Source organism: Girardinichthys multiradiatus, chromosome 17 (genome assembly GCF_021462225.1).
Source record: "Girardinichthys multiradiatus isolate DD_20200921_A chromosome 17, DD_fGirMul_XY1, whole genome shotgun sequence".
Lineage (NCBI taxonomy): Eukaryota > Metazoa > Chordata > Actinopteri > Cyprinodontiformes > Goodeidae > Girardinichthys > Girardinichthys multiradiatus.
This window is the reverse complement of record NC_061809.1, coordinates 18877311-18899977: the sequence shown is the minus strand read 5'-3', so window position 1 is coordinate 18899977 and position 22667 is coordinate 18877311. Positions and strand designations below refer to the sequence as shown.

The 22667-nt window shown below is 39.7% G+C and overlaps 1 protein-coding gene across 1 annotated transcript in view; it reads left to right on the top strand.

Moving 5' to 3' along the window:
- st8sia1 (ST8 alpha-N-acetyl-neuraminide alpha-2,8-sialyltransferase 1) overlaps window positions 1–21387 on the top strand; it is a 28366-nt gene extending 6979 nt beyond the window's left edge. The window contains exons 3-5 of the mRNA XM_047390115.1: window positions 9313–9422; window positions 17110–17202; window positions 18191–21387. Coding sequence (XP_047246071.1) covers window positions 9313–9422; window positions 17110–17202; window positions 18191–18671 — 684 coding nt within the window. The 3' untranslated portion in view covers window positions 18672–21387. The remainder of the gene's footprint in view (window positions 1–9312; window positions 9423–17109; window positions 17203–18190) is intronic.
- The last annotated feature ends 1280 nt before the right edge of the window (window positions 21388–22667 follow it).

The window sequence follows — 22667 nt, the reverse complement described above, 5'->3', positions numbered from 1 at the left end:
GGAATTTTTTTTAAATGTCGTTTTTCTTTTTACCTATGATTTTAATGTTATATCCTAAAAGCATCTGTACATTTTATTTGATTTTTGGACAAAATGAGTAATTCTACAGGCTTTACCTTCACTTCTGTTAATTTAAAGATCTTGTAAGAAAAAAAAGAAGTTTACCATGAATAGTTTATATTTTATTCTATTTAGTTGCTGCTTTTGTTTTATGTTTAATAGCTTGAGCAATTATCTTCCAGACTTTCTGAGCGATGTTCAAAGTTTGTGTGAAAAATTTAGTTCCGCTGCCTTTATATGCTTGGATGATGCATGATGCTGCCACCGCTATTTATCTTGGTGGGAGTGATGTGCTCTGGGTGATGTGCAGTGTTGGTTAGCATCTTGCATATGTAGCGAAAAACATGTCAGTCTTACCTAACTTCAACATTTTCTTTCACGTTTGCTGTGCCCTGTTCATGGCTTTTGACAGATGTTACCTGAGACTACTTGTGATTTTTATATACGATGTTTTTTTGTTGTTGTGACTCTCTCATAAGGGACAGATCTCTGGAGTGCATAAATAATATTTGTCCTGCATAAGATTCTCCCACCTGAGCTATGGATCTCAGCAGGTCCTCCAGAGTTACCTCTGGAGGACCTCTTGGGCCTCTTGGCTGCTTCTCTGTTTAATGCTTGCTTGCCTATCATTTTAGGTTAGGAAGATGGCCATGTCTTGGTAGAATTTTAGTTGTGCCAATCTATTTCAATTATCAGGTGAATTGAACAGTACTCTGTGAGATCTTGGAATATTATTTCATACCCTAAAGCTACTTAAAACCTCTCCCCAACTGTATCCCTGCTGTGTTTCTTGGTCTTCATGATGGTGTTTGTTCTCTTATTTTTTTTTTGTGAAGCTCAGATGCCCTCAGAGAACATCTGGATTTATACTGAGATGTAATCATCCAATGGGGACCTTTTTTTCTAATTAGATGACTTTAGACCTGGGAGATGCGGACAAAAAAAAACAAAATCTAAATTAAGTGTTTTTCTGCATAGCAGGATTTTGATGATTATCATGATATGGTTTTAAATTAACAATGTAGTTTCTAGGACAGCATCTATTTAATACAATAGATGCTGTCTATTGTATTAAATACAATAGACAGCATTGTATTTAATAATTAACTCATTAAGTCTCATGAGTTAATTATTATTAACTCATGAGACTTATTTCTTGTACTCATACTCGTCATCTTCCGATTATCCGGGACCGGGTTGCGGGGGCAGCAGACTCAGCAGAGACACCCAGACGTCCCTCTCCCCAGACACCTCCTCCAGCTAACCCGGGGGAGCCCAAGGCGTTCCCAGGCCAGCTCAGAGACATAGTCCCTCCAGCGTGTCCTGGGCCGTCCCCTGGGCCTCCTCCCAGTGGGACGTGCCTGGAACACCTCCCGAGGAAGGCGTCCAGGAGGCATCCGGTATAGATGCCCGAGCCACCTCAACTGGCTCCTCTCGATGTGGAGGAGCAGCGGCTCTACTCCGAGCCCCTCCCGGATGGTTGAGCTCCTCACCCTATCTCTAAGGGAGTGCCCGGCCACCCTACGGAGGAAGCTCATTTCAGCCGCTTGAATCCGGGATCTCGTACTTTTGGTCAAGACCCAAAGTTCATGCCCATATGTGAGGGTAAATCGAGAGCTTCGCTTTTCGGCTCAGCTCTCTCTTCACCACAACGGACCGGCACAGTGCCCCCATTACTGCAGCAGCGGCACCGATCCGTCTGTCAATCTCCCGCTCCATTCTTCCCTCACTCGTGAACAAGACCCTAAGATACTTGAACTCCTCCACTTGAGGCAGGAACTCCCCTCCAACCTGAAGAGGACAAGCCACCCTTTTCCGGTCAAGTACCATGACTTCTAACTTGGAGGAGCTGGTCTTCATCCCAGCCGCTTCACACTCGGCTGCGAATGCTGTAGGTCTTGGCTAGAGGGGGCCAGCAGGACCACATCATCTGCAAAAAGAAGAGACGAAATCCACTGGTCCCCACACCAGACCCCCTCCGGCCCTTGGCTGCGTCTAGAAATCCTGTCCATAAAAGTTTTGAACAGGACCGGTGACAAAGGTCAAAGGACAAACTAACTAATGTTTTGACATTAGGCTGTTACAAAATCAAACAAGATATAATATTCACCACTGTCATAATTTAATAAAGATAAAAAATCTGAATGCAAAAGCAGTGTGTACAGAATAAGTGAACTCCACAATTCAATATGCTGAACATGTTTTAGTAGCGATGACTAGAAGCAGTTCCTGTATGACCTTGTGTTTTTGAGTAACATGTTGTTTGAATACTATGGATACAAAGTGTCCGCACCACCACTGTTGTAATGTCAGGTTTCTGAACCCTGATGAATTCTTTCAGAGCTTTTTTTTCCCATCTGTAATGGTGCATATACCCTGTGCAGTTCAGTTGAAAAACAAACAAATCTGAGACAAAAAAAAACAAAACAGTTGCAACATCCCATTCTTGGTAGTCTGGTCCTTCTCATTATACTTAATTGGTTCTTGTTTTCTGTTGTTTTGTTTCCGTTTTTTTCTATAGTTTAGTCCTTCTTTTGTTGCACTGTTTTCTGTTTCTTATTTTCAGGTCTCTATGTGTTTTGGTTTATGTTTATCCATGATTTCCATTAGATGCCCTTTGTCTATCTTCAGTTTCCGCACTCAGCTTCTCTCACTCTGTTAATCATTCTCCCACCTGTGTCTTGTTCCATTGATCACTTCTCCTCAGTAAATATTTCCCTCATGTTGATTATGCCTGCTTTTTTCCTCCTCAGTTTTATCTTTGTGGACACCTCAGTCATACGTATTTATATGTTTCATAAAAAATGAAAAACTGAAAAGTATTTTGTTCTCATTATTTTTACATCAATTTAACATGGGAGTGTAAACTTCTAACATCCACTGTATGTTCAGTTTAGTTTTAAGCACAATATTTAGCAAATTCAAGTTGCTGCCCCTGCAGTTTTTCTTTTCTTGTAGCTATGCCCAAAGAAATGATATTTTTAATATGTTGTTTTTTTGTTAATGACTTGTGACAACATAGTTATGTTTTAGTCGTTTGTTTTTTTTTTTTTAGTTTAGCTACCTACATCTAGCTTTAGCTAGCACTATATCATTGTTTTAGCTAAGCTAGCGCATTAGAACATCCATTCAGATCATACCTTTGCCAATTCATACTTACATTATGTGCCTATAACCATATAATTGTCATACAGTGGATCACTTTATTGACTTTGAGATGTTGGAGTACATTTTTGAAAATCTTTTAGAATTTTTTTACAAAAACTTTTTAATGGCTCCAGGAAAAGCAGCTGCATCACCCGGGCATTACCATTTTGTGCAGAGCACCACATATACGCCTTCACATATTCTGTTTTATTTTCTTTTTATGGCACTTTTGAGATCATTAAACACATTTTAATATCAGACAAAATAGCACTTCTCTGACAACAGGTTAAAAAAAGTCTCAGGAAGCAACTCACCATGGCCAAGTTGCAGTTAACCCGAGGTTACTGCAACTCCAATTTTAGCGTAATGTGCTGAATACAGCTTGAAAGGAAGTGTTAGTTATATAGGGCAGATGATGCTCTGAGTCACACACTCCTCTAAATACATTAAACTACCACTGGTGTGATTGCAGGTCTTAACACAGACGACCAGCCACGCTACACCAAGCTGGCAGTAGCTAGCTAATATGGGCATCTTCCAGGGAATCTGCCTAATAGGGCTTTGACAGGTAATTACTGGTTAGTAGAATGGTTCAAACAGAGCTTGTATACATATGGCTCAGTGGACTGAAAAGTAGATTCCTATGATCTTTCTCTTTAGTATTAATTGATATGATTGTGAACCTCAGACCCTCATTTATCTGCAAGGCTCAACTTCAAATGCGTTGGGTTTGCTGGAATGTCTCTAACAAAACTGTGTGTGAGTGGGGGGGGTGTATGTGTTATCATGCATGTTTACTCTAAGAAGAATAATGAGCACTTCTTTCCACCATGTCTCGTAATCCTTGCATCAAACTTCAATGCTGCAGAAGCATCGCCTTTCCTGTACCATGTGCTTCTAGTGTCCTCTACTACAGCTTTGCTGCTGTTCTTAACTAGGTAAAGTACATGATGATAAGGTAATAATTTACAGCCAAGGCTCTTCATAGTGACTCAATAAATAGTGTTAGGAGGAACTTCAGAGATTTAATTAATCTACCACAGGAGGAAGATTCAAGATAAATACAAAACCATAAATGGCATGAAATCAGCCTTAGAGTTTGTCAAGTTTTTAAACTCTGAGCAAGTAGTAGTATGCACATATAATTGTTTGTACTAGTTTATAGATAAATGCTCAAAGATGGATTATATTTAAAGAACCCACAAATCACTTTGTGAGAGGTAAACTGTGGCTCTGCAAACTAGACCAAAATTATTTTCAATAATTCTCAACATGTACTGTTTTAAACTGGTTAAAACTAAAGAGCATGTCAATAATTCAATTCAATTCAAAGATACTTTATTGATCCCCGAGGGCAAATTAGAATTTCAGTACAACCCATCCAAACATACATCATGACACAAGACAAGGGGGGGACGGGTCACCGAGGCTTTGCTGCCCACTCACAGGCGCTGCCCTTGCTAGATGAGAAAAGAGGCCACATTAGGTAAGTAGAGGAAAAAAATCATATTTCACACTTTATCCTTAGCAGGATACAATTTGAGATTGCAAAAAACCTCAGCACAAAGAAGCAACAAGTTTACAAAACAACATCATGCCGGGAACGGTGAAGGTGGTGTGAGGGGGTGCATATGTTTATCTTGAGCATGTGTGTGTGTGCAAGTGAGTGTGTGCAAGTAAGTCCATGAAGCACTGTCCCAGAGACCATTGTCCTTGATGGTACGTTGGAATGTTCATCAACCGGCCACAAAGTTCTGAGCAGGTCCACAGATGTCCTCAGATGTCCTCAGGGAAGCGTCATGTTTACATTACTTCCAGGAGAAGTTGAAGATAGCCAGCCATCAAGGCCGTGCAGGGGAGCCAGATTCAGAAAAACAATAATTATTTGGGTTAGGCTGACTCTTAATTTTCCGTCAGCCTTGAGAGTCTCACTGGTGCTTCTCAATGGCGAATCCAAACAGCCAGATCCAAGCGAACAACTTTCTCCAAGATTTATCCCATTTCACCCCTGAGTCCAGGAACCGCAACCTGCCTGCGATCCTAAGGATCACATCCAGTCTGCGATTCAGCTCACGTAACATCTCAGTCTGAGTGCTGATCGCCTTGACGATCCCATCACACATGCCAGGCAGCCTAACAATGGCCAGAACAGCTGCTGACACTCTCCGAATTTCTCGATATGCCAGATAACCGCTGACTCCAAATCCAGAGAAAAACGTCCAGTCCGGACAAGTTGGGTTCTCCTTCACCCTGTCTTCTCGTCGAGAAAATTTGATCAATTGCATTGAGAGACCAGCTGACCAATCCATAACTAAGAGTTTGGAAGATACGCAAAAAGATGCTCCAAAAAGAAGACAAGACACAGAATTGAAGCAGGGCAGATATGGGAGGGGTGCGGGAGACAGAGAAAAAGCGTCCTCCTCCACCGAGAGCAGAAAGAAAGAAAAATAACCTATTTTACATAGGAGTCAGTAAAAACTAATCAGGGATGACCAATAAACTACAGGGGTTGGACAATGAAACTGAAACACTTGGTTTTTGACCACAATAATTTATTAGCATGGTGTAAGGGCCTCCTTTTGCGGCCAATACATCGTCAATTTGTCTTGGGAATGACATATACAAGTCCTGCACAGTGGTCAGAGGGATTTTAAGCCATTCTTCTTGCAGGATAGTGGTCAGGTCACTACGTGAAACTGGTGGAGGAAATCGTTTCCTGACTCGCTCCTCCAAAACACCCCAAAGTGGCTCAATAATATTTAGATCTGGTGACTGTGCAGGCCATGGGAGATGTTCAACTTCACTTTCATGTTCATCAAACCAATCTTTCACCAGTCTTGCTGTGTGTATTGGTGCATTGTCATCCTGATACACGGCACCGCCTTCAGGATACAATGTTTGAACCATTGGATGCACATGGTCCTCAAGAATGGTTCGGTAGCCCTCTGCAGTGACGTGCCCATCTAGCACAAGTATTTGGCCAAGGGAATGCCATGATATAGCAGCCCAAACCATCACTGATCCACCCCCATGCTTCACTCTGGGCCTGCAACAGTCTGGGTGGTACGCTTCTTTGGGGGTTCTCCACACTGTAACTCTCCTGCATGTGGGGAAAACAGTAAAGGTGGACTCATCAGAGAACAATACATGTTTCCCATTGTCCACAGCCCAAGATTTGCTGCGCTCCTTGCACCATTGAAACCGACGTTTGGCATTGGCATGAGTGACCAAAGGTTTGGCTATAGCAGTCCGGCCATGTATATTGACCCTGTGGAGCTCCCGACGGACAGTTCTGGTGGAAACAGGAGAGTTGAGGTGCACATTTAATTCTGCCGTGATTTGGGCAGCCGTGGTTTTATGTTTTTTGGATACAATCCGGGTTAGCACCCGAACATCCCTTTCAGACAGCTTCTTCTTGCATCCTCAGATAATCCTGTTGGATGTGGTTCATCCTTCTTGGTGGTATGCTGACATTACCCTGGATACCGTGGCTCTTGATACATCACAAAGACTTGCTGTCTTGGTCACAGATGCGCCAGCAAGACGTGCACCAACAATTTGTCCTCTTTTGAACTCTGGTATGTCACCCATAATGTTGTGTGCATTTCGATATTTTGAGCAAAACTGTGCTCTTACCCTGCTAATTGAACCTTCACACTCTGCTCTTACTGGTGCAATGTGCAATCAATGAAGACTGGCTACCAGGCTGGTCCAATTTAGCCATGAAACCTCCCACACTAAAATGACAGGTGTTTCAGTTTCATTGTCCAACCCCTGTATATGTTAATCACAACTTGGAAACAATTTAAAGACACCATAACCTACAGCGTCAGTGTTTTAGAAATGACCTGAATGCCTAATCTCCATTATTTGTGAAAGAAGAAAGATAATGGGATGCTGGCACCGCAGCGAACCTATAACTTACTGTGTCTGAATTTTACACTGTTCAATATAATACACACATATATAAGATGGGTGCATCTTCTAAAATACACATGCTTGAGATCCTTGACAGGATACAATACATTTTGTTGTGTTTGTTGTGACTCCGGGTACACAACAAAATATGTTTGAAGGCTACAAAAGTGGATTTTGTATGATATTTCCCCTTTAACTTATTGAAAAATGGCCTGTCAAAAAGTATTTGTACCCTTCTCAAATTAAATGGAAAAATCTTTACTGGCGCTACAGCAATCAAACCCTCTCACAATTGATGATCAGCTTTCTTTATGTTTCCACTGGTATTTTGGTGATATTCAGGTGAGCAGCTTCTTGCCATCACCATAATGTTTAGCTGCCTCCAGAGTTTCCCTTTTAGATCAAAGTCAGGAATCTACCATAAGGTATAAATAGGTAATGCCAGATTTAAACCCATGCTATGCTTTTCCACTAAAGTTTTTGGAAACACCAATGTTCATTTTTATGCCTTTTATAATAGATGTTTGAGTAATTTTAAGGTGGTTTAGAAGAGATGGACAAGTTTTGGGGTTTCTCCTGAGATATTTTGGATGTGCTTTATTATTCTTAGAAGAAAATAAAAGAGAGATGCTTGACATTTCACCCTTTTGCGTGCATTTGACAATGCCAGGCTTCTGGGTGTGTTTATTAAACACTGTGATTCAATGAGGACCAGCCTGTCAGAAAATATTGAGCCAACGGATTTCTGATTATATTAATAGTGTCAGGAAGTGACATTTTGGACTTTGTGGTTTTGTATTCATGTTTATGGCTTTCTGTTTTCTGACTGTTCTGGTTTCCTTTAGCCTCCCAGTGTGTTCTCCTCTCGCCCCTAGTTCCCTTGGTGTTTCTTTCCTATTTGTGTACTTAGTATGGTTTATTTATTATTATTATAGTCCTCTGGGTCCTTAGCTTTAATCTCGTTTTATGTTCGTGTTTTTTATTGATTCCTTTGCACTCTCCTAATTATTAGTTTATTTTCTGTTACTCCTCTCGTCATTAGTTTTCCTCTTTTAGTTATTTATTACTCAGTTTTAGTCCCCTTTACATTTCTTGTCCCTCTTAGCTTTGTTTTCTCTAGTTTGTCCTTATTCTCCAGTCCCTCCTTAATAGGTTAGCTTTTGTTATTGTTTACTTTTATTCTTGTCCTCGCTTCCTCTGCCTCTTTCTCAGTTTGTTCCATCAGTATTGGTTTAGGTTTGTTTACTTTTGTAATCAGGGTTTCTTTATGGTTTCTTTTTGCTAAGTTCGTAGTTCTTAGGTTGTTGTGTTACCCCCAACCAATCAGTTCCCTTTAGTTCATGTTTATTCTTGATTCTATGTTTTATTTTATCTTGGTTTATAGTTTCTCTTTAGGCCTGCTCACTGTCTTGTCAATAGTCCCTTTCCTCATGCTTTAGTTTTATTAGGTTCACCTGCTCCCTCTGCCCTCCTGTCTCCTTGTCTCACCTGTTCTGAGTTCCTTCGATTACCTGCCTTTGTTCTCCCTCAGTATATTAGTTTGTTTTGTTTCATTGTCCTTTGCTGGTTCCACGTTTCTCAACTCGGGTCTCTACCCTTGACTGCCATGTGATCCATGTTCCTGCAGAGCTTGCAGATGTAAGTTTTCGGACTTTGACTCTGGTTAATTCCTGCAGTGACCTTTGAACAAATCTGAAGATTATTCAATATGCTTCTGCCAAGCTCTTGTCTGCACTTTGGTCCGACCCTAAACCCCCCCGTGACAAATAGAGTAGTGGAACATTTAAGAAATTTAAGAAAGGCAAAAATGACCATTATATTTAAAATGTACATTTATTTATTAACTATTGTAACTGTACATTAATTTAAAGGCAGGTCATCAAATGTACCGCCTATTTGTGCCTGATAATTAAATGATTTCTCTATATCCATGCACATAGTACTGACTTTGTTTTGGGAGCGTATATCAGAAACAGAGTCAGATTCGTAAGTTGAATGATCCTGGCTTGTTTTCTTCGTGATTTCTCTTTCAGCACCCCAGGGCCTTGGGAGGAAATGAGCACAAGGCAGTGGGGCTAAACTGTATCATGGCCTCTATGTTAGTGTCTACTTCTAAGAGAAAATACAAGGCTTGTTTCAGGATCTGCACAAGTTGCCTGCTAACAAAACGGTTTCTTGTTTTTCCAGAGCAACCCTTTGAAGCTGCCCCTGAAAAAGTGTGCTGTGGTGGGCAATGGCGGCATCCTCAGGCACAGCAAATGTGGACGGGACATTGACCAGGCTGACTTTATCATGCGGTGAGATGAAGAGACTTATGTTTTTTTTTTTGTTTTTTTTTTACAAAACTTTTTCAACACAAAGTCATAATTTAAAATTAGTTTCATCCAGTCTGAGATTGGATTTAAAATGAGATTTTGAACATTTGGAACTTCATTTTGGTTTCAACTTAAGTTTATACTCTTATTTAAAATTATAGCCAAAATTCTGTTTAAAATTTAAAAAAAACTAGCGCAATATACAGATTGCCCTCCATAAATAAAAGTTTTTGTGGATAAAGCCATTTGGTCATTTCATTGTAAATAATCTTTTAATTTGATAAAATATATCCTAATAAAAAAAGTCAATGTTTACATCATTTGTTCTGTTGACACCACATTTTTATATTCACAGTAAATTTAATTTGCAACCGAGACCAAGGATTTCTGGAAGACACTCCATAGGATATATGCTGTTGTCCTTAAACTACTTTGTAACTGATTTGGTATGGACTGTATGCTTAGTGTCATTGTCCATTTTGAAGACTTATTTGTGTCTAAACTTTCTTGCTGATGTCTAGAGATGTTGCTTCAATATGTACTCATAATGTTCTGCTCACATGTGTTTTATAAAGGGCATCTGGCCATCCTACAGCAAAACACTCATCCAACGTGATGTTCCCACCCCTTCACTTCCAAGCTGGATTGCTGTTCTCAGGCTTGCAAGCTTCCCCCACTTTTTTATACATATTACATTTGCTGTTTCTAATGTGTGCTTTTACTGCTGTAACGGCTGCTGAGTCCCTAAATGTTTTGTAGGAACAGTAGATGAGCAAATTTGCAAACTGAAATCTGGCTTTTTATGTTGTTTTTGTAATGACTGCTTTCCGACTGAATGGCCTTTCAGCCTAAATCTGTAAAGGACTCGTTTCATTGTAGATAATAACACCTTCTTACCAGCTTCAGTCGGCATCTTCACAAAGTCTTTTTGTTCTAGAGTTGATATGCGCATTTCATACAAAAACATGTTCATCACTGGGACAAAAAACTGGGTTTTGTTTCTGAAGAGAATGGCAAAACATTCCCGTGGTGTTTATACATACAGTGTTTCAACAGATGAATGCGGCACCATCAGTCATCAGGAAATTGTATCGAAGGATGAAACTGTGGAGATCCACAGTTCACTTCCTGATATCCTGTTTTATTTGATTTCCTATTTCACACAAGGAAACAGTGTGTGTTTCCTTGTGTGAAAAGCCACCAAACGTATCCATCTCCATTTCCTCAAGCCATATTTTCCAGTTCATTAGCTATATTTTCACCCTGTCTTTGTATTTAAACTCTGTTTTTCGTGCTCGCCACAGGATCCTATTCTTTTTTTAATGAAAAGGAAAAAAGAAGCTCAAAAAAGAGAGAGATGGGGGGGGGAAAGAGGAGGAAAAAGTGGAGGAGAGAAAGAAGGATGAAGAGAATACAAGATTACACCCTGCTTGCTTATACACCGGGGCTGCACGTTGGCGCAGTTGGTAGCACTGTTGCCTTGCAGCAAGAAGGTCCTGGGTTCGATTCCCAGCCGGGGGTCTTTCTGCATGGAGTTTGCATGTTCTCCCCGTGCATGCGTGAGTTCTCACCGGGTACTCCGGCTTCCTCCCACAGTCCAAAGACATGCCTGTTAGGTTAATTGGTAACTCTAAATTGCCCTTAGGTGTATGAATGAGTGTGTGCATGGTTGTTTGTGTGTTGCCCTGCGATGGACTGGCGACCTGTCCAGGGTGTACCCCGCCTCTCGCCCATAGACTGCTGGAGATAGGCACCAGCTCCCCCGCGACCCACTATGGAATAAGCGGTAGAAAATGACTGACTGACTGACTGCTTATACACCTGTAGCTGTTTTTTTTTTTTTTTACAAAATAGTACACGGTAATTCTGAATATAAAATGTACTTAGTGAGAGGTACAGCCCAATATCTGTCAACACCTGAAGCTTAACACCTGTGAGTATGGGTGTGGACGCGCTTTTGTGTACAAGGTTTCTCCACAAAAATATGCAATAGCGAGTGTGAGGACCCACAGACCTGCCCCATGGTCCCTGGACGGACACTGAGGAGATCCGAGCTACAGACATCTAAAGGCCCCCCACAGCACAGGAACCCCAGGAAAACCACCGCCGGGACTACCACAACCCCCCCCAGAGAAGAGCAGTGGAGAGTCCCAGGGGAACCACCCAGCAGCGACAGTGCAGAAGCCCCAGGGAGCCGCAGCGACGAGCCCACAGGCCCCGACGGCAGCCGTCCCCGCCCGAGCAGATCCAGCCATGGACCCAGAGGCCCAAGACCCCGGGACACACCACCCCCCAAGCAAAGGCCAGACAGAGCCCAGGGGGCCAGGCCCCGGCAAGCAGCCACCGGGAGTGAGCCAGCACACAAAAGCACCCGGCTCTGGACACCGAGAACCACAAGTACACCAGCGGGCAGAGACTCCAACCACCGGCAGGCGGTGTGGCTGGGAGGAAGCTGATCCAGGAGAGGGAGCAGTCCAAGACCCAACCTGTCGCAAAAAAACAAAAAAAAAACAGGCACACACAGTCACAATCACCCACTCCCACCCTCATGAATACACATAAAATCACTCACACCCAACGTAAGAATAAACAACAATGGACGTCATACACTCACTCACATTCCCCATGCATACTCTATACTCCCAGGTCCAGGCGCCGGTACCCCCTAGGGGCAACTAGCCCCGGACCCAGGAGGTGGTCCCCTTCCCTCCTGGGGCAGAGGCAGTCAGACAGCGCCGGTACTGCCCAGACCCGGGTGACCCCGGCCCGGCCCGGCTCCCGCCCCCCCGCCCCGAATCCAGTCCCCAACAACCCCCATCCACCTCCGGTGAGGGGGCTATGTACAAAAGAGGGGTCCACATGGCCCAAAGCAACCCGCCAACCGGAGCCGCCCCAGGACGGAGCAGTCCCGAGCCCCGATCCCAACCCCATGAGTCTCCCACCCCCAGTGAACCCCAACAAGAACCTCCCCACAGGGGATGAAGAGACTTCTGGGGTCAGTGGGATCATGCATGAGTGGAACTGCAACACTGCTTGCCCAAATTTGATTTGGCTGTGCTCAAGAGAGCGGTTTTATAGCAACTTTCCTAATGAGGGCAGGTGATGATTGTATCCAAGAGACAGAGAGACGGCAAAATGGGGCACAATGAGATCAGCAACGGAAGCAAGCTCAGAGAAAAACTGTGAGCTAAACACCAAACGAGGGAAAAAGAATTGTAATAAACAAAGCCGGTATGGTTGGAGATTAATAACACTTAATTTTACTCGGGTTCTGCTTAAGTGATTTCCTGATTCTACATGTCTGGCAGTAAATATAGGCTCATAAAGTTAAAGTAAACTTTTTATATAATTGAGTTAATCATAGAAACTTCATGACTTAACAAGGGCTGGGTTGGCTTGGATAGCTTTAGTTTCCCAAATAAATGAAATAATCATTTGAAAACTTGATTCTTGATCCTTGAATTTTCTATTTAGGTTATCTTGATCTGATATTAAAAGTTGCATGATGATTTGATACATTTAGATGTAATAAACTAGAATCTATAAGAGGCCAAATACATTTTCAAGGAGAAGTATGTTAAAAACTGAGTGAGATTTTGGGATCTTGGTAGAGTCGTATCTTTGTTGTAATCAGACTATGTCAGTATGGAATAAAGTATGAATGTTGAATTACATACAAGGTCAATTTAAAGCTAACAGCTCCACATTATAACACTAATACTGCACTTGCTTTTGCTAAAAAAGATCAGTTAAACCCAACTGCCTCGTCAAACCGACCTTAGCAGTTAAATATCGTCTGCAAGATGTGATAATAGAAGCTATTTAAAGTGTCTTACATAGCGTGCTTTGTAAATTGCTGGTATTCACATAGCTATTTTTTCACTTGCTTGAGTTTTCTCCCAACCCACAGTTGCAATGACTAAATGTTCACAGTTGTTTTCATGTAATGGTAAAATAGCTGGAGAGTATTTAGCTTCCTTATATTTCCAGGTGTCCTGTAAGGGCAGGGTTGGCACATCTCACTTGTCTTGTCTATCTAAGAACAGGTTCATTTGGACCCAAAATTATTACAGACCTCCAGGTCATTATGAATTTATTTTCTGTAATCTTAACTTTTTGCATCTTAATATATTAAAATATCATTAAAACTTTATTTATTTCAGTTTTTCAGTTCAAAAACTGAAATCCATGCATTATATAAATTTATTTTACTCCAGTATTTATTTCTGTTGATTTTGATAATTGTTCTATGCAACTAATGAAAACCCACAATTTTGTTAATCAGGAAATTAGAATATGACATACAGTAAGAACATAAAAAAAAAGAGTTTTATGTTTATGTTATGGCCATATAATGGGTTAAATAATCATGGGGAGAGTGCTAACCTAATAGTTGTCCAGCAGTCACTGATGCCCTTCACAAGAAGCATAAGCCTCTAAGGGTAATGCTAATGAAAATTCAATTCAGGTTGACACTGTTTATTTATGAAGCAACAATTTACATTATTATCTCAACACACTTTACAAGACAGACAGGGCCAAGTTATATTGAGAAATAATTAATGTGTATGTAATATATTTAAAAATATATATGGAAACATTAAAAACATCCACTATGTAAATGTTAACATAACATGATGTGTAAGTCGTATTAAACATGGGTGGGTTGTATATTTTATTATCTTTTCAACTGAAATATTTGATTTAAAATATTAATGGGGCAGGTTTCATGTAAGCTTTAGCTTTAGCCTAAACCTTTTCTTTTTCTTTTTTTTTTTTTATTTGTTTGGTTTCTCATACGTTTTATGTTATTCAACTGCAACGACATGCATTCCAGTAGGATCTAATTTGATTGGAAAGTTTAACTGGAAGGAAAACAATGGGTAGATTCTTGCACACGCAATGGGGAAATGACAGTCTTGAGAGGATCATAAAACCTCATTGATGCAACTAATTCATGTAAAAGAAGCCCCACCAAGGATTGACTCCATACACTGTGCACTACATGGACATACTTCTGAGTAACTAATTTATGTTTAGCTGTAATGATTATAATTAACAGAAACAAACATTTGAAACCTGTTATTCTGTATGTAGTGAATCTATGCAATGTAGGAAATTCACCTTTTGAAGTGAATTACTGAAATAAATGTACTATTTAATGATATTCTAATTGAATAAGATACAAGTTTCCAAATGGACAAATGAACATTAAGCATGCACACATAAAACAGCGTACAAAAAAGAAGCTGAATAGTTTTATTTTGAACAAATCATTGTGAGCCAGAAAGCACATGATAACCATGCATTTAATAATTCCAGCACCTGCCAAAACCAGTACCCCAATATTGGCATATTCTTTATTTATTACATTCAGATCCAATCAGTGCAATTCATTGTCACCTTCAACAGTTATTGTTAACACAGTTAAAACTTTGAACAGCAGAAATAAACTAATCAAATCATAAATAAGTGCAGTAATGGTAAGTGCATACTGCAGTTCAGCATTTTAACTGCTTGAGGCTGAATGCTGTGTCGCTGTCTGGTTTCTGCTTTTGAGATTAATTAAGGAAACAGTTTGGTAAACATTTGAAAGTTGAATGGTTGGGTGAATTCTTTGTGGATTGAGCGTTTTTCCACAGTTTGCAGCATTTCCTAACACCTATGTTTCTGGAGAATTTGTAGTTTCTCTCGAGAATCCTATCCTGTCCTTTCCTATCTTGCTACTGTTTCTTCCAAAGATGGTTGTTGACATTTGTATGCTGTAATTTTCTGTGTCTGCAACAACATTTACACTGGCACCAAATATAACTAATTCCCAGGTTTATGGTTTTCCAAAGAATCCATTGGGTTGTAAGGTGCTACTTACATGTTAGTGGTTATAATGTTATGGCAGATCAGTGTATTTCCTCTCAGTCATTGTCAGAAATACCAGAAAGACACAATTGGAAAAAAAAACATTTTTAGTAGTAGTTCATGGATTCTGAATAGGGTTGCAGAGAGGCATAAGATGTCTGGGAAATTTGTCAAACCTTTCCAAAAACATTGAATAGAAGTTAAGCTTGGACATTTTCTAAATATTTCTATTTGAAAACTTTTCACAGTAATAAGCTAAAAACTAAGAGAATTTGTACCAGACTATTTTATGCAAACATAAACATAATCATTTTTGTTTCATCACAGTGCATTCAAATTATCTTACATATATTTTATCTCATAATATCATTATACTAATTTTATTTAGAGCCTTCAAATGTGCAACTTCAGAAGTCTTTACTCTGGGATCAAAAGCGTAGCCGCAATAGTCCAGGAAATTATTCTTCTATATAATGGAGGAATGGACGGTGCATGTAGGGGGCGTGGCCCCAATGCCCATGCAGCAAGCAGTGTGCTACATGCATGTGATTGAGGAATCACATGCATATACTCAAGTGTACTTGCATAAAATCTTGTTGTCTTAAAAGATTATGCTAATATATATATATTTTACCCCAGCTATATTTAAAATGGCTGTTAATAGACAACCTTCAGTATTTTAAATTCCAGTTTATTCTCATAAATTTGTGTTAATTCAGAAAAATCTTTGCTAATTGCCATGACAATTTTCCAACATAAAATTCCTGGAATTTTGCAACCCAAATTTTGAAGAGTTTAATTTTTGGGAATTATGAAAAATCAGTAAGAGATCTATTCAATCATGTGCTGCTTGAGGAATGATACCAAGCTTAAAGCATGGAACAAGGGTTAATATAATAGTTGGTCAGAGTTCAATATCAACTCTGACCAACTTGGTAAACTTTTGATCTGACCTAAACAGATTGTTGTTGCATTCCCAGTTTGCTACTGGGGATGCATGCAAGTATTGCATGAATCCATAGCAGTGTCAGAAAGCGAAACCACAATCACTGCATTATGTAATCCAGTCTCTTTAGTTATTTAGTTACATTCTGAGCCAGACTGTACCCAAGACTTACAAGGGTAGTAGCCAAGGGCCTTGTGGCTTTAGCACCCCCCCCCCCCCCCCCCCCCCCACATCATATGTATTAATATTTTTGGAATGAACTGATATTCTATAAGTTTCCCTCCAAAAATCATAGTCCCATTATCTCAAAGAGGGTTTTAATTGACTGGATCTTTGATTTGATAACCATCCCGCAACTATCTGAAAACGAGAAGGGCATTAACACTTACCTCACCCTCGGCCCCAAGCACAAAAGAAAATGTTGTGCTTGTGCATGTGCCACACCTCTTCCTTTAGCCGTATCGCGGTAACTGCTACATTGCCACATATAACCCTGGAATAATTGCTGTAACATTTCAGGTTATTTTTGTGTGGGTGTGGAAGAAGACATTTCTAGAAATTGTGCTATTTTTGCAGAGGGGACATTTTTAGGACAAATTTTAAAAAAGGAGTGTTAGTGTAAAATATGTTTATTTTCATGAGGACAAGACCTACAAACCTTAAAGCTGATTTGCACCTTTCAGTCGGCTGTAATTTCGATGCTTAAAACAAATTTGTGTGGTTGGGGCACAACTTCATGCCCTCAGGCAAACACATCTTCCAAACTCTGGTCCCCATTACATTTTGTAGCGATCAGTTTTGTAAGTTTATGTCTTCATATTAAATTATATGCATATAATACTCATTATGGGCTTTTTATCCGTCTAGATGCAACCTTCCACCACTCAGAAAGGAATATGTGAAGGACGTGGGAACCAGAACCCACCTGGTCACTGCCAACCCAAGCATCATTGAGAAAAGGTAAAACAATTTCAAATAAGTCAAATCAAAATTCTCATCAGTAACTCGCTTAAATTCTAAGTGTCCAGATGTGCAAGGGTCCAAAATTTAATTAGGGGTCCTTGATTTGTAAATAAATGATGAAAATTTTGTTTCTTTTTTTGCTTTTTGTTTTTTATGAAATTAGGTCTCTGGGTTTACTCAGAGCTAGATGGAAAATTAAAGCTGCATAAGGCTAGACTAGGGCTACTAAACATGAAGAGTCAAAGTGCTAAAAAAACTCAACCATGAAAAAAATCCTTTTGTTTTTTAATGAAACAATTCTAATTAAAACACAAAAACAAAATTCCACCCTAGAAGAGAGTACTTTAAGGAAACGTATTTACTGAGGTAAAAAGCTATCCAAACTAACCATCCACTATGAGTTCTACCTTCAGCGGCAACAACTGCAGTCAACTATTTGCAATAACTTGCAGTCAGTTTTTACATCTTTGTGAAGGAACTTAGACCCACTCTTCTTACTGTAATTATTTTTATTTCAGCCACATTGGAGGTATTTAAGATTATGCCTCAATATCTTAATTATATTGAAGTCTAGACTTTGACTAGGCCACTCCAAAATCTTCAGTTTGTTGTTTATTTTTTGAGTGATCCAGAGAAGAACGTGCTGGTGTGCTTCAGAACGTTTTTCTGCTGCAAAACCCTCATGTGCTTGTGCTCACAGTCATAAACTGATGGCCAGACATTCTTCTTTAGGATTTTTTTTACTAGGGACCCGACTTCATGGTTCCATTAATAACAGCAAGTTATTCAGGTCCTGAAGCGGCAAAACAACCTCAGACCATCTCGTTATTTATGTTCAATAAACATTTAGATTAAATAAAAATCTCTGAGATATGTAGGCAGCCTGCTTCACAATGTTCCTTCTGGTATGCAGAGCTGTACTTTAAGGCGTCATCTTACTTATTGCTCTGATTTATTTAGAGCAAATCTTCCTGTTCTTCCTCAGATTCCAGAATCTTCTGTGGTCCAGAAAAGATTTTGTAGATAAAATGAAGGTATACGGCTCCAGCTTCATCTACATGCCAGCGTTTTCCATGAAACCTGGTACCGACCCCTCACTCCGGGCGTACTATGCCCTCGCAGACTCTTCCTCCAATCTCACGATGCTCTTTGCGAACCCCGAGTTCCTGCGCAGCGTGGGTAAATTCTGGAAAGCCCGTGGCATTCATGCCAAACGCCTCTCTACAGGGCTCTTTCTTGTCAGCCTGGCCCTGGGGCTGTGCGACGAGGTGACAGCTTATGGCTTCTGGCCATTCTCCGTTGACCTGGATAAGCAGCCCATCAGCCACCATTACTATGACAACATCCTGCCCTATAAGTGGTTCCACGCCATGCCAGAAGAGTTCATCCAGCTTTGGCACCTACACAAAAGCGGCACTCTACGCATGAGGGTGGGACACTGTCCATCTCAGAATGAAGGGAGTTAAAGCAGCTAATGCATTCACTAATGTCAGTGGGTTTATGGTAAGCAAAAAGAGAGATTTAGATTGCAAAATAACACAGAAGGAAGATTATATGAGCTAATATTTCTTCAGGGAATTACTCGCACTGCACCCATGTTGACACTATTTCCCTGCTTTTCTCCTGTTTTATCCCCAATCATCATAAGAATGTATATTCCCTGACACACATACACGCACACACACATACATCCACGTAAAGTTTGTATACATTCCCAAAACTTGCCATACGTTTGTCCTTGTGTGTGGACAGTGTGCGCATGTTTGTGTGTTTGCACGGGAAGCCTCAGCTGTGAAAGGGAGATGGGGGATGGATTTTCCTGTTGACGGATACATGTGGCAGCTGGACCAAACCCTCATCTGGGTCTCTGTAAGTAGACAGAGGAAGCGAAAGACCAAGCAGGAAAAATAAATGCACTGAAAAGGCCGCTGAAATACAGGGAACAATAGAAAAATAATGGTGTCTTGTAGCTAGCAGCTTGAAAAGAAGTGGTAATTGAGCAAGCGGAAAAAAGAGGTTTGTCGGGGTGGAATCTCAGTTTTTTTCAACCATGCGCATGATTGGCGTTGTCTTTGGTCCCAAGCAGAGTTTTAGTACAATGCGGGAGCCATTAAAAACTGAATCCTATGAACTAAATCCCCTAGAATATTTAGCCAAGCTGCATTTTAAACCTTTAATCTAAAAGGGAAAATCTGTTGTTGTATATCTTGTTTTTGTTTGCCAAATGTGATATTATTTTTCTTAGGTTTCATGTGAATTCTGTTCCTGGTTTATCAAGGCAAAAAAAATACTGTTCCACCAAAACCAATGTGTACACATAGGTACCTCAACTCTCACTTGACTCATAATGTTTAACTTTTTGGTACACTCAAACAGAAGCAGGCTGTCTAGTTTAAGATCACAGTCTAACTCACTTCTTCAGAGTCTGGTGGAAGTCATCTCTTAGTATCTGGACTATACTTGTCAAGTGCCAAACCAGGGCAACAGTGGACTCTTTGTTACGCTTCCTGCTCAGTCCTTGTGCTACTTGTGCTTTGAAATGAGGAGACACTGATATAAAGAGGGTCACTGACAGATGAGGAGGACTCGGTGACAGAAAGTGGGCTTTTATTCAGTGTTGCTATTTCCCATTAGATGTAAGATACCTTAATGAGTAAACAGTGAACCTCTTAATTTATTGATCATTTTGTCTCAGGCAAACCTGAGCCTTTGTCTTATACTTCTCTTATGATATTGTGTGTTTTTTTTTGCCTTCTTGTTTTAACAACAGAAAGATTACATTTTGAAGTCAACACAACCGGCATATTTTTTGTACTTGCAAAGTCTTGCAGATGGGAGACATTATTTATCTGAAGATGTCTTCACTCTCATATTTGTTATTGTGCCATACTGGTTGTTTTGCAATAATGGAGAACTCTGCATGAGTAAAGCAGGATGTTGACCACCGTTCTTTCTACTGGAGGTACCAAACATGTTTGTACGTTAGTGCTTTATGTTCTTATCTGCTCTACTGTAAGGCTGAATAAGGTACAGTGCCTTTTTAGAGGAATTAAAGGAGAAGTTCTTGAAAATTATTCACTTATGTGGCTGATGTGATTCAGTCGGTGATGCTTACTTTTCAGTATTCAGCGCTGTAGAAAAAAGCATGTTGACCACATTCATAAAGGCAGCTGGCATGAGCCCCTTGTAGCTTTGCGAAGAGAAATTAGTTACTGGTAACAAAAATGTTGCTATCTGCATAAAATACATATATCATCATACTTACAATTTTTCCTGCTGAAGTTAATAAAAAGACCCGTGGACACCAGCAGACGTTTTTGTACTGATTGAGAACATGTAAAAGCAAAAACCACAGTGAAGCAACACATTTTCTCACCTGTAAACCTTTATCCTTATAAACAACACCCATGGTCAGCTTAATGGTCTGGCTGCTGACTCCCATAGAGCTGTTTGTTGTATGGGTGCCATGAACTACATTGTGTTCTTGTCCTTCCACTTTGTGCTGTTGCTATATATATTTAAAGCAATGACAGGAGAAACAGGCAGAGCAAAGGTTTGATGGTCGGGAGTAAAACACCAAACAGCTGCATCAAGGACTAATACCCTAGTTATATGGGGTGTACAATCAAATGCTACGTCATTGGCCGCACCACAAAATTGTATTTAACACAGAAATTGGCATTGGTGTGATCGCAACTGCTTTTAGTCCAAAGCAGAAGCATTGGAGGAAACTTTATAAATATACAGGTTTTCTGTCACTTAAATATCTTAATAATTACCATTTAAACATTTTCCTGCAGGATACCATATAGCTGCCATGGGCTAGGTTTTATCTAAGAATCTTTTTTTTATTATTATTTAACTGAATGTTGCTCAGGCTAATTACACTGATAGATTTATGTGCTGTTTTCTCTAACTTTTCGTTAGCCTGAAATGCTACGTCCTGACGACGGATAAACCACATATAGTTGCAATAATGACAAGTAAAACTGAATTCTCTTTCAACTGAAAACCGTTATTTAAATAGACGATAGTCCATATCTAAGGCGGAGCATGTGTGTTTAATTTTCTTTTGTCTAAGGTTTATAATCCCATGTGTTATGTGAATTTTACTTTATTGTGAATTATACAACGTTGAGTAAAATTGTAAACTTTCTAAACAATAAAAAATCATAAATAGTTTTTACTGCTGTTCATTCAACTTTGACGATTATGTTTCTTATTTGCAACTTTATTTGTTTGTTTTCTGCCAAGTATTGTAAACAAATGATCTGTGATAGTGTTATCACTAAGTAAACACAATGACTTTTAAATGTCTATGTGCTTTTGGTCCATACATATTTAGCTTATTTTCTACAGTGAAAGTCAGCCAAAAGAAGAGAAAATAAAAGCCTGCAAGCTAAATCTTTTTGTGAAATGTGAAGTGAAAAATGTGATGTTATTTTGGTCTGGTGGAAAAATGACAAACTAGTTTTAGATCTGTGCTCAAAATACATAGAAATGACATAATTTAATGAGCTTCAGTCAAAATAAGTTACAAGTATATTTCTCCTGCTAATATTTGCACTGTGTAACTCACATAGCACGTTTAGCTTGTTAGTATGTATTTAAAGCAGCAATCAAACTCAAGAAACTAATAATTTTTAGCTCGCTCTGATGTGCTGAGAAACACATGAACAACATACTTTTACTAATTTAAAAAGGTTGCAGCGCTTTATTATTTACAACATTTAGTTGCCGTTTGCCCAGGTGAGAACAAATGCTCAAACATAAAATAAAAAACTTTGACGCTTTAGAGAATTTATTGCTGTGGTGGTTGACTGTTAAATTATAAAATGGCTCTTGCTCATAACCACTTCATTATATTAGCATATAGTTCTTGAGGACTAATGCTATTTTACAGAGTTGTTTTGAACATTTTCATATGTAGCTAGTTGGCAAGTCATGGATTAGGGTTAGTATTTTAAAAACAAGTTTCTTGTATTAATTGCAACACCAGCAGGTGGAGTTTCCCAACCACAAAGACGCCTGTTTTTAGAGTAAAGTTTGTAAGAAAACAATAATTAACAGAATTTAAGAATTAAGAACTGATGTTGATCATGGCACCTATTCCTGTTTGACAACTGGACATTACATCACACTGTGATCGTCCGCAAGTGATATTTTTAGTTTTTGTTTTAGTAAGCATATTTTTTAGAAGTCATCCAAACCATAATGAGACTGGCTTACATCCACCAAAGGAGAATTTTGTAACCCCAGCCTCTCGCCAGCTCCAGTTGCCTCCTGTCCCTGAACAGGATTATGAGGACACAGAAGATGGATTAATATAAATTTACATAAGACTATGTAGCAGCAACACTCATATTGCTATAGAACATGAGTTACACAGTGGTTTTTAAATAAAAGTCTTTTACATAGGCCTTGACAGATCCATGCTAGCTCTGTTTTTAGCTAAAGGCTCT